General features: G+C 48.4%; 1 protein-coding gene across 4 annotated transcripts in view; it reads right to left on the bottom strand.

The window, feature by feature from the left end:
• SSH2 (slingshot protein phosphatase 2) overlaps nt 1-12,580 on the bottom strand; it is a 102,163-nt gene that overhangs the window by 16,022 nt on the left and 73,561 nt on the right. For 2 of the 4 annotated variants that reach the window (XM_086624490.1, XM_086624491.1), the window contains 7 exons: nt 10,408-10,529; nt 7,894-7,962; nt 7,069-7,134; nt 5,698-5,892; nt 3,786-3,879; nt 3,531-3,659; nt 724-770 (listed from right to left, as the gene is read on the bottom strand). In XM_086624490.1, the coding sequence (XP_086480616.1) occupies nt 724-770; nt 3,531-3,659; nt 3,786-3,879; nt 5,698-5,892; nt 7,069-7,134; nt 7,894-7,962; nt 10,408-10,529 (722 nt within the window). The remainder of the gene's footprint in view (nt 1-723; nt 771-3,530; nt 3,660-3,785; nt 3,880-5,697; nt 5,893-7,068; nt 7,135-7,893; nt 7,963-10,407; nt 10,530-12,580) is intronic. The other 2 variants (XM_086624492.1, XM_086624493.1) reach the window with 2 other exon arrangements.

Raw genomic sequence — 12,580 nt, 5'->3', positions numbered from 1 at the left:
GGTACGAGATCGCTGGCAGTCCAGTAGGACCTGTCTGACCCAAGGAAACTGCAGCAGACCCTGAGCTGAATGAGGAAAGCCAATTTTGCCAGGCTGATTCTCCGAGAAGTATGCTATCAATTCAATTCAGCAGAATGATTATTTTTTTTCTTCTGGATTGGCACAAATAAGCCAAATCCATAAATCATGATTTAATTGCAAAATCTTGGTGCTTAGATGCACCAGGCCTAGAGAAAGGTAAGCCTGAAAGGTAGAAAGGGCAGGAGACAGAGGAATCCATTGGTGCTAAGCCTGAGAGCTACAGGACTTTACTTCCTACTGGGCCCCACTCGAAGCAACAAATGGCTCTTTTACATTATTTTCCTTCCTGCCACAGGCCGGAGGTCCAGACTCCAAAGCGCCTGTGTAATCGTGAGGTCTCAGTCCAGAACAAGGGGCTGGAGCAGAGGGCACAGTGCCAACTACGCAGCATCCAGTTGAGTAATTGTAGCTTTTTGCTACTTAAAGCAATGAGATTGCTGGCTTCCTTTGTTCGCCGAGGGGATGTCAGTCAAGGTCAGGGAACAGGATTCTTTTACTTTAGGGTGCCTGTTTGTGGGATATGGAGTTTTGAGGAGGCAAGAGCTTGTTCAGAGCTGCAAACTCTTCAGTAAGACTCAGGTTATACAGCAGGAATGGAATAGAGTTTGTTGCACAGACAAGTGTCGAGGCCAAGCTACTCACCCTCTGTTCTGCAAGTCTTCCAAATTGGAGGCGTTCCATTCCGAGCCCTGCAGGGAAAACATGCAACGGGACACATCAGCCAGAAGAAAGGCATGGTCAGACAACTGATGGAGGGAGGGATTGTCAGCAGTGAACTGGAGGAGGAAGCTGGCCAGCCAGCTGTTCGAGATCGGAGTCTTTTGAGTAAAGGGCTGATGTTGGGCAACTTGTCTTGCCCCATTAACCAGATGTATTCGGAAGCAACAGGCAGTTCTGCAAAGCATGAGCCCAACACTGTGTGCTGGCACTTCCTGCAAACCGCTGACAAATCAACCTCAGAAGAGACAAGACCACTCCACCCTTTCCCTGGAGGCTCAACATCACAGAAGAGAGACTGCCTGCATTTAAAAACCATCCAGGTGCTCTTTATACATGAAACACCCATATCATACATCAAAGGCAGCAACACCGTAAGCTCACTTGGGTTACACCTCTTCTCCCCACGTTCAAAGCCTGTGTGAGCAGCGAAACAAACACCTTTAACCCTGGCTAGCTAACCCTCTTTGCAGCACGCACAGGGCCTCCAAGCCGCTTGCTTCCTGCTCAAACACATAAACCCTGATGGAGGACAAAACCACTCAGACAAAGGCTTCCTTCAAAAATGAAGGTGCACAAGCTACCTGCTTACCTGCCCTAAAGCACCTCCTAAGTAGAAAGATGAAGGAGTAAGCAGGAGGGACCCAGGCAACACTACCATCACCAGCACAACAGCACTGCTCATCGCTGCTCCCAGGGCACAGGCTTCCACATCGCCCCGGGGCCAGGAGAGGCACAACCAGGGCGAGGCAGCCCTTGGAGCATACCCACCACCTGCCTGCAAACCCCACCAGCCTGAGAGCGAGAACCTCCCAAGCCTTGCAGAAGCCTTCCCCCAGCGGATGGGTTGCTGCTTGCCCCACAGAGCGTGCACAGGCACCCCGTGTCTGAGATGGGGAGTTTCAAGAGCTCTGACTCACAGGCACACACTCGTGCCCACGACGGCACTCGTGGAGAAGCCCTGAGCACGCGCAGCCTGCGTCTAGATGGTAGCGACTGGGGACAAGGCTGTTGTCTTATCTTGGCACTTCAGGAATACAACAAAAAGAAGCTGGTTCTTCCCAAACTGAACTGCTTCCTAAGAGGAATCACCGTAATAAGGACACCACTCAAGGGTTCAGTATGGATGGGACTTTGAATTTCGAGCAGAATAAAGGGGCAAACGTTACAAGCCACGGTAGCCCAGATTTCAACAGAATCCATTGCCTTTGGCCACAGATCAGGTCAATCCCAGTAATGCCCAGAGCTGTTCATGGTCTGAAGGAGGACTATAGCGGCTCTTGCTAGTCAGTATCTGTCAACAAACATATTTTGATCCCTGCCATATTTACCCTAGCCCCCTAGACTTAGCTTTGTGTTGTCTCTTTCTGGCCAAGAAAGAATAATTTAATTCAGGCCTGGGAACCACGAGTTTCCATAGGTATGGAAAACAATGCTGCAGTGGTGAAAGCCTTTTCACTTGTCCTTTGATCCACAGCCACCATCATCACCAGTCTCTTATTTCTTGCTTAGTTATTTTAGCTCTCCTTACGTGGGATCCCGCAAGGCTCTCACCTCCTCCTGGAAGGAAACAGCTCCGTGCCTTCCACAGACCTCGCTGTATGGCTTTGCCTTGCAGCACACTCCTGAATTAAGCTGCTGCCCAGCCCCAGCAGCACTGCTCCTCACCGCAGAGAGCTGCTTTGCAGATACTTCTATTCCACACGTTAGCCGCAGCTCTTCTTGGTGCTGCCTGCAAGCCTTATTTTAAAGGTCTTGTTTCCATTAAATGCACTCAGAGCAAAGACTCCAAGCCCTGCAGCGGATCAAATCGTCTGTATGGCACTGTAAGCTAGTCAAAACCAGCTTACACATGGTCTGCAAAAGAATGCATTGCATCGTAGGTACTTTTAAATTTCCTGGCTCTACCTCACAACAATTTCTTGGGAGCGCTCACATTAACATACACCATCCCTTCTGAGCCACAGCACTAAGCTTTGGAGACTGGGAGAGGCCTTCTCCATTTGGGAAGATCAGCTGGTCCAAGAGGAATGGCTTTGTTTGAAGTTGGGCCAACCTCATAGGCTAGACAGCCCAACCAAACCTGTGTCCGTTGCTTCAGGGCTGGGAAATCCAGCGGAGTGCTGACTCAACAGAAGGAGGTGCAGCAACTAGACAGGCCCCAGCAGCAATGAAAGGCAACTATGCAAGCGAAACATTAACAGGCAAAATGTTTATGTTTCCTTAAGTGACCTATCTCCAGGATTCTTTGTTAAGCTCCTCTGTTCCTCCTGGATCACACGAACTCAGAGCTGTCCATGTTACAAGAGTGTCATTCCACCTCGAGTGTTACACAGCTCTCCTCAAGAGCTCCCCTCCCTCTTTGCTGTAGTTATGCCCTTCCTAAACACACATACACTCCACGTGTGGGTACCCTGGACAGTTAAAGTTACAAAACTGGTCTTGGATCAATGGACACAGCCCTGAAAAGTAGTTAGAATTAAGACTTTTTCCCTTCCATCCTCTAGCGATAGGGTCTATAGCTTGGCTGGTGTTGTACGTCAAAGTTCAGTACAGCCAAGAAGCCAGGCTGCTCTTGTTGAATAGCACTAGTGTCTTGCTTCAGAGTACGTGACCCCAGGATCAGCCAATCTCTCCTTCTGAGTTCCTTTGAGCTCCTCCAGAAGCCTCTGTGTCAACCAAGACGCAGTGAGAAGTGTTAGGTGTGTTTACTCTCGAATTGTTAGACTTACCAAAAAGACATGATCAAATATCTGTGTGGGGCTGTCCATCTGCCCAAGGATCACTATCATTTCATTGTCAATGAACTCTTTAAATTCCCGCAGGTTACACACCATCTGCATCTCCAGCTCAGTGCGTATCTGGGTGGGTAGAGGAAGACAAGGAAGCCATGTGAAGCTTTTGTTGTGGCCTTTCTTCATGGCATCAAGGACAGAGCTCTCCAGCTTGTGCAACAGCACTACCCGTGCTGCTCCCTCACCACTCACCTCTTTTGACGTGATGTTCTCCAAGTCTTTCTGCATCATGATCTCCCTTAACTTGGTCTTAATTAGCCGTTCCGTACGTTCCCGCTCAGTTGGGCTATCAGCAGAAAGCAACAGAGTCATTGTGAGGGGAAACAAACTGGACTCATGGCACTTTTAAACAGGTTATTGTATAGACTGGATACTTTGCAGAGTCTCAGATACTCACACTACTTCCCCCAAGCATGTCCTCAGCTGGAGGGAATTGAGGTGACTGTAAAGCCCAGTTCAGATTCCCAGTTGTATATGAAAGACACCAACTGAATGCTTCTAATCCATTGTAGTCATCCAGAGAACCTCTGGTATTTGGTAAAATTTAAATTGGGAAGGCTGCATTATACTCTCTGGAGCAATATCTAAGCCTCTCCCTACCTTTCTTGGAAAGGTAACAGCTCCAAAGCTCCTTACATGGAGAGAAGAGGGCAGCTAAGCCTCTGCACATTCCTCCAGCCTCTGCTGCCAGAGGCCTTATCACCAGCTGCAAAAATAGCCTCACTAACACCAGGGGAAATTGCAACAGAGCAGCAGCACAGAGCTGTCTCACCCATCATCTTTAGAAGGACCCAGCAGTAACATCTCGCATCCCCTTTCCGTTTCTCTGCAAGGCTGCCAGGAGACTGCTTCACAAGTGTCCAACCGGTGGTTCATAAATAAAAACCATGAAAGTTCCTGGTCCTTTTAACCTCATGCGTTATTTCAGGACTCAATTAAGAGAATGCTGTCTAGGTGTCCTCGGGAAATCACTCAATTGCTGTCACCCGGGAAAAGGTGGGTTACGTAAAATTTATATATGAAAAGCTACAAAAGAGTATTAATCTGACAGCCTGCCAAAACTTTTCAGCCACCCTCCTTGCACATTAAAAAACAATTAAGTGTGAAGACTTGTTCACAGCTGAACAACTGCTTAGCAGTATTATTCACTCACTGAACTCCAACAACAGGAAATATCCGGCAGCATAAATCAACCAATGGCACTACTATACTGGGAAAGCAGCTGGGGCTACTGAAGTCATTTCTTCTACTACAAATCGGGCAACTAAGCCCTCATGCTTGGCATCACATCTGGACACAGACTACCTTTGAGGTTATATGGTATCAGTACCATCCATCAGCAATTACTAATCACAGGGGTTGTAAACCTTGAATGTTGACACAGCCTATAAATTTTGCTTTTCCAAACTGTCTACCTCTCTACCTCAGCCACTGTTTTGGACCATATATCACCAAACATCCAAGCATTTAGCTGGAGACAGCTTGGGACCTATATACTGTCCTGTTCCACGCTTTCAGAGCTCCTCAGAACGACGAAAAACTGCACTGCTCCTTGTCCCCATCATTAGGTACATCAGATGGATACCTACAAGGATGCTTCTGAGCTCATGGTCTCAGAAGCCCATACATAAACACTTCATTTTACAGAAAAACAAACTGAGTAAGGGAAAAAAGATCATGCTACTCTAAACATGTGCTCAGACATGCGTCAGAGTAAGAGCAAAGTCCAGAGAAACCAGTGGCTTTCAGGAGACACCAGAGGACAAAACCAGCAAGGAGAAAGGCCTAGGTACTAGAACACTCCATAGCTGTCTCTCACTAGTAACACAGGAGTTACCTTGCAGAAGCAAAGACCCATGAGCTTAAAGCCTGAGGTAAACAACTAGAAAATGAGTCTGGAGGAAATGCAAGGGAGCCCCGAGAGGGCTGAACTGCCAGTGCTGGTGTTTACCTAACCAGGGGTCCTCTTATTACCTGGAACAGGAAACCTCTCATCATTAATACCTAAATTAAGAGCAATCTCTTGTGGAAACGGTCTCCTCATTTGGAGACTGCAGTGCCTGACAGCCAAACTCTTTGGCTCAGCAGAGGCAGACCAACTTACACATCTGTGAAGAGCGCGGGTGAGTCGGGCCGGTGGGACTGGACATCTTGCATGGCATTCCACTCGTTGACTGATGACTGGTCAGAGTTGATATGGCTCTCATAGTAACTGACCCATGTGAGGAAGAGGCTCCCTGGGTAGTAATTGTTGCTTCTTGCCACCTCACAAGCCTTATGTAAACTCTGCAAAGCAGACCTGGAAAGGCAAAAAATACTTGCAGGATTATAATTTCTTCCTCAGGCTGGCATCGAGCGCAAAGCAGGAGCCAAATCCAGGATGCTGCTCACATCCCATCGGTTGGTACAAACCGCAGAGCTACATGCAACAGCCCCCGGCACTGCGCAGGAGGCTGTCCTGCAAGGGTGTGGATAACCACACACTGCAAGAGCTTGCATGTCTTAACTGAAGTATGCCAAGACAAGCCTGGATAGCAGTAAAGGTGCCCACAATTCAGAGGGCAGAGGCACCTGTGTCCCTGACTCCAAAAACCGCTACAACTACCTAAGCCCTAAATAAGATGCACAGAGTTTGTATCCAAGACAAGGTGCTCTGACAGCTCCTACTGTGCCATCAGCTGCCCTGTGTGCAGAGCAGGGACGCTCAGGAATGAGACATGGAGCTGCACAACCAAGGGCTTAGGACTTGACATCACCGAGGTGTTTAGGTGTCTGTTCTCTCTCAACGCACGAGGGATGTCAGAAGTTTCTTCATCTGCTGCTGGGAAACAAATCCCCCTCTCCTATTTTTAGCTTGTTTTAAATCTTTGACTGGGATCAGAAAGATCCAGGTCAAAATCACTGGGGTGACACAGTGGCAGGACACCCTGACAATGTACTTCTGCAATGCAAAGAAGCTTGAGCCAGAAGTACTTTCATGGTCACTACATTTTTACATGAGCCACCCTAAAAGGGAAGAAAAACAGAGGCAGCTTCTCCTTCTTTCTCGCTATCACAATGAACATGTCTCACTGGAGACAGAGACTCCTAAAACATGCACAGCATGTATTTCCTTATTTATGACAAATTAAAAAAAAAATACAAGTACTTCAAACAAATGCTCAAAGCAATTCTGCTTTGGAGAGATTCAAAGCAGCAGCTCTTTGCAAGGAAAATTACCCTACTCCTTCCTGCCCCCAGCTGAGACGAAGGTGCGGCGGCAGCAGCATTATAAACTCACTGCTGTACCCCAGCACTTGCAGGGTTTTTTTTCTTTGGTATCAAACTTCCTTCCCTGTCTCTGAAGGAGACTTCTGGCTGCTCGAGTAGGGCTCAAGATACCAGCAATGCAAAGCAGCACCTGCTTTTTAAAAGCTCGAGCAGCCAAAACACCTTGGGAAAAGGATCACTGGGACAGATTACAGTGAGTACTTACCACATCGCCTGTACAGACACCGGCTTGAATATATGAACCCTGTTATCTGTCGATACGCTGAACCCTCTGGAGAGATGAAAAGAAGGCACAGTAAAAATGTGTCCCAAAAGCAACTTTTCAGTTAATAACTGATAGTTTGTAGCACATCAGAACAGCAAAGGAATAGCCCTATGCATACACTGCTGAGTTCAGCTAGCAAACAGATCAAAACAGCACTCTAAAAGCTCTAAGACAACTTTTTAAAGCGACTGCTGTTTGGGAACGAAACTAAGACAGTGGGACAGTGCTGGGCTGTGCTGTTTACCTTGGCAACACAAATTCAGTGCCACAGCTGGGAGCAACAGAGTCCAGCTAAAGTGATCCTGGGGCAGCTACCAAGGAAAGAAAAGTCATTCCACGCACTGCACTGGACAGACTTTGTAACCGGCACAAACAGGAGTCTGCAAGTCAGGTGTCTATTTGGCAGAGAAACATCGTTCTTATTTTATGTCCAGCCGAACGCTGCCTGCTGCAAGCCTGGCAGAGGAACGCATAATAGGATCCCTTTAAGGAGCTTTCACTACACACCCACTCACCAGTAAAAGCTCCTTTACTCCAGCTTAAACACACACACGGGCCACTGTCTCAGTGCATGTTTATTCACAGATAAGTCAATTATTGGTGTTCCCTGCCACCACCACTGTGATTTAGGGCCTTTGAGCCTACTAACCCGATACGGGTCAACAGCAGGAGGTCTGCTGGACCTGTTACGGCTCTGCAGTCGTTTGAATCCTTCCCCACGCACCATGCCGTGCTCTTGACCTAGAACATACACAAGACACTCACCCATCCCCATCCAGGTGGATCAAGGTGTCACTCCACAGCGGCAGCACCAAGCCCATTGTACAAGTGCTACTGTAGTAAGAAAGAGAAGGTCAGCCCATATACTACAGCACCACGGTATTATTCTAATTTCACAGCGATGGTTGCATAGTTTTGTACTCATCAGGAAAAAAGAAAAGAAAAATCCCACTGTTGCTGCTGGGACAAACAGTGTCAGTGTTGTTCTACAGGTGTCTGGCAAGGATCATTCACCAGATACAGGGTACAGTAGTAATCTTTCAAGCAAACTTAAAGGGTTAACATATGCCCAGGAGAAGAGCAAACAGGATTCAGAAGCAGCAAGCTTTGTGCAGAAGGTCAGAGGGGGCTCAGTCTTCAGTCAGCTCAAGGCTTTCTTTACAGATTAGTCCCTCTCAGGCTCAAGTGGTTTGGTTCTAGCTCTGGTTTTTGCAATCCACAGCTTTGTTTTCTTGTTTGTCCCTCAGCCACAGCTGCTGGGAACTGGGATCGGTCTAGTGGAATAGCAGGGTGACTGGCAGCACGGTAGCTTAGCAGACACAGCTTATCACCCGTTGTTGACTCCTGCCCCTTCTGCTCCCTCCCACACCTCAAGGATGAGCACAACAGCCAGCCGAGACGGACACCTCTTGGCAAACCCACTCCTCTCTCAGCTGCTTTGACCTCTTTGTCCTCACAGTCACCTGCTTTTTGTCAGGCTGAGCAAAAAGCCGAGTTAAAAGCAGAAGTCAAGTCATGGGAAAAAGGCAGGGGCGGGGGAAGCCCAGCACAACCTGCACCAGGCTGTCAAATGAAAAAGCTGAACCTCATGAAGCTGTGAAATTGGTCCATAATCAAAGCAGCATCTTGCAGAAGAATCAGATTCAGCTGCCTCCTGTTCTTACACTTTGCATTAACTGCTCTCAAATTTCCACAAGCCCCAACACCCCCATCAGCCTCTGCAGCTCCAGAGAAGCGGGGGAAGAGGGTGAGACTTGAGGCTTCCGAGGGTCAGCAGACACGAAGCCCTGTAAACGCACACTGCCTCGGAGCGACTGGTGCCCAGCAAACACCGCGGCACGCAGCTATTTCTGTTGACAACATGAGATGAGCTCATGGAAAGAGACGTTTTTAAAAGGCTTCCCAAGGTGGCCAGGGTATTTTTAGTGCTACTGTTCAGCAAGCGCTTATCGGAGACCATAGCAACAAGTCTACATCGAGTTATAAATACCAAGTGGGGTAGGGGAGGGTGTATCACACTGACCATCCAGAACCTAAGTAACTCTAGCAGAAAGCTAAAGTGACCCTGCTATGTTGTTAGAGACTGAATACCAGTGAGCTCTCAGTTATCAAAGGTGGCTGTGCTGGTCTATCACAGCCAAAAGCGAGACCCAAGCTCACAGCAACCTGTGCAAGGACAAGTTATTCTTACACGACCGCAAGAGCATGTCTGAACTACAGCTGTGCGCACGTGCACTGAGGGGAGCCAGGAGCCAGTGGCAGCATCACGCTGGTCTCCCTTTTTAGCAGGCATCACTTGAGCTAAGCATCCAAGTCCAGCCACTTGACATCAAGCGCGGTGGCTGTTATGATCAGCAGGCTGTTCGGAAGGCCATTTCTTAGCCAAACAGATCAAAAAGATTTTCTAGTGACTCTCCCAACTACTTGAAAGTAATTTCTACTGACTAGGTGTCAGTAGCAGGACTCAATCCTGCAGCAGTCGTGCTAGAATTAAGCATGTTTATGAAATCTTCTAAAATGGTTTGAATATCCAGGTTTTTCTTTCCCTGTATAGGCCAAGGCTTACTTACAACCCTTTAGAAGAGCCATGTGCCTCCATGCGCTCTCCAAAATGCCTAGTGTTCCTTTCTAAACTTGAATCTTCTGCCCGTGGAGCTGCTGGGGGTGCTGCCTCCTGGCTCACAGTCACTTCAGCAGCAAAAGCTGCTTCTCAGCCACATTCTGCAGCCTCTTGGAGAGGTCATCAGCAATTAAAATGAAAGAAGCAAAAGCACTAAACCCTGATGACATACTGATGTCAGGAAGAGAGCACGTGTTGTGTAAGATCTGCCATCAGCAGCCCTGACGCTCCCCTCAGGCCCTTTGTGCCATGACCTTGGCAAGGGGCTGCCTGACAGTCACTTTCTTATTAGCTGCTCTCCTGAACCCTGATGCCCAACTGCTCTAACCGCAGCTTCTCCTTTCTTTGCATGCAAGTGGTCCCTGTCCCTGGTGTGCAGATGCAGGGCTTAGGGACCTCACCATTCAGAGACACTTAAGGGCACTTAATGTCCTCACACAAGCCTGAGGCTTGGAGCAAACGCTGACCTGCGCTGTTGCCTTCCTATTTGCCACCTCCTTTCAAGAAATAAAAGGGGAATTCTGGATCTCGAGAAAGGTGTTAGGCTGCAAAATCCGAAGCAGTCTATCCCAGAACGCATGGACACCAGACAGTGGTTTCTACACTTGACTCGACATGGGTGAACGCAAGGATTTCCCCCACCTGGACACTGTGAGTACCTGTCATTGGAAGAGAAATCCATTCCTAGGACAATGCTCTCTTCGGTGTCTTGTCTGCCGTTGGTGGACACTACCACCATGTATCTAGTGCGGTTCTGGTAGGTACTTTCCAGTCTTACAGCCTAAAGAAAGGAAGGGGAGAGATGAGCAGCCAGCAAAACACACACTATTACCTTTATAAGCCACTTTTTCATGCTGAGTGACAGGCGCAGAAGCATTGATGCAGTTTGCACGAGTATGGACAGCCTGTACTTCTCAGCTGGGTAACCAGCAGAAGAGGGAGAAGCGACTCACTCTCTATCACACAATGCTTTCCTCTACAGTTGGGACGTTCCTGGTGCCTTCTGCACACCTTGCTGCAGGCCTGCTCTGTCCCACCAAGGCTGTGTTCAACCAGCAGCCTACGAGGCTGGCTGCCACATTCCTCCAACTGGTCCCAGCCTAGTGAGCTTCATGGAGCATCACACGTTCAGTAAGACAGACAGGCGCTGAACATGCTCTTCACCTCTCAGGGGGCTTTGTTCAAAGAGCTAGGGCTTTCCTTTAAACTACTGTGTGATACATACAACAGCTCCAACGAGACTCTCTCCACCACTTTCCCAGGCAGCTGGACAGACAACTAGGATTTAATTCATATGTGGTTTCCTGCTGGTCCTTTAAATTCTTTTAGCAACTTCCCCAGTGCAGAAGCAACCGTACTGCCTTACATCCGACAGGAAAAGATTTTCCTACTACTAAGCTGTATCCGTGGTTGGATTCAGATTGCCGAGAAAAGGTGAAAGTCACTGTGCCCCATTGCTCCTACCACGTTCACACGTACCCCAGTGCCAAAAGAGAGATCTAGCAGGACTGGAGGATGTCTGAACTTCCCTCAGATCAAACACTACTTGCAGCATTCAGAAAGCAGCCGTGCAGTTAAGTTGTGAATGTCAGACCAACACTGAAGCTCCTGAAAGGCTACACTGAAGTGTCAAGCTCCTCCAGAAGCCATGAGGAAGTGAGAACTGAAGTGACTCCAGCAAGTCTTCTTGCTGGTTAGTGAGAAGCCCAGGGACGGAAGCCCAGAGTTGCAAGTTTTGCCTCTAAACATCTGCAGTAGGCAGTCTTTGCTTGCAATGCTTTTTGGACTCTGTTCCAAGCCATTTGCAGTTATTTTAGTCACAGGATCCCAACTAGAGAAACTAGGACATTCCTAGAAAGGAAGCGTCTTAATTATGTACACTGAACCTTAACTTCAGATGGCCTAATCTAACCCTGAGACGCTGTCTGGCCTCAGTGTTTACCATCCTGTCCAACTGCTCCCTGAACTTTGAGCAGGGCCTGCAGAGAGCAAACACGGGCGAGACGGAGCCGTCACAGCCCAGCCGTGTCCCGTGCTGCGACAAGACCCAGTTGCCCAATTCCTTGTGACCCAATGGTTGAAGCTCAGTGTTTGACATCCTTTGCAAACTGAACCTGAAACTCCTCAAACACCAGCAGCCCACCTAAGCCACTGCTTGTGTAGACACTTCTTGGTGGCCCACAGGAGTTCCTGGCTCAGTCCAGTTTAAACTGCTATTTTATCCTTAAAAAAAGTCTACAACAAAGAGTAGAGTACAACAAAGAGTCTACAACAAAGGTTACAACAGCACACGGCAGCTAAACCAGAGCTGGCTATTCCACCGAGTGCTCTATCGCCGGAGACTATGATGAGCGTGGCAGGGAAAGCTTCCCAGTGGCATTGCAGGGAGCAGCAGCTCTAGTGATGGGGAAGAACAGCAAGTGCAGGCAGGACACTGCGTTGACTGCGTCTTCTACGCTTGTCCAGTGGGACCGAAGACTAACAGAAACTACCCAAGTGCTGATGCCAGCAGACAGACGTGCTCTGTACAGCGAGAGGCTGTGCCCCACCCCATCTCTTTAGGATAAGTCATGCTAAAACCAGCCTGGTTCTCCTTCTTGCTCCTTGAGTCACTGGGATTCTTTTGGAAACACGGAGGATCAAAGCAGTCAGTCCTTCAAGGTGTGAATTCTGCCAAAGACGGCTGTTTCTACAACTAACCACTTGCAGCCAAACAGAAAGGGTGCTATTCAACCTAGAAGAGCAAGCAATCACCAAGGTCTTGGTGGTTAAAGTCATTATCTACATTAGGAACCAAACTTCACACAGAAACACAGACTTGCCTAAAATGGG

The sequence above is a fragment of the Tauraco erythrolophus genome, chromosome 21 (assembly GCF_009769465.1).
Source record: "Tauraco erythrolophus isolate bTauEry1 chromosome 21, bTauEry1.pri, whole genome shotgun sequence".
NCBI lineage: Eukaryota > Metazoa > Chordata > Aves > Musophagiformes > Musophagidae > Tauraco > Tauraco erythrolophus.
The sequence above is the reverse complement of the archived record's forward strand: the minus strand, read 5'-3'. Positions and strand labels throughout refer to the sequence as shown.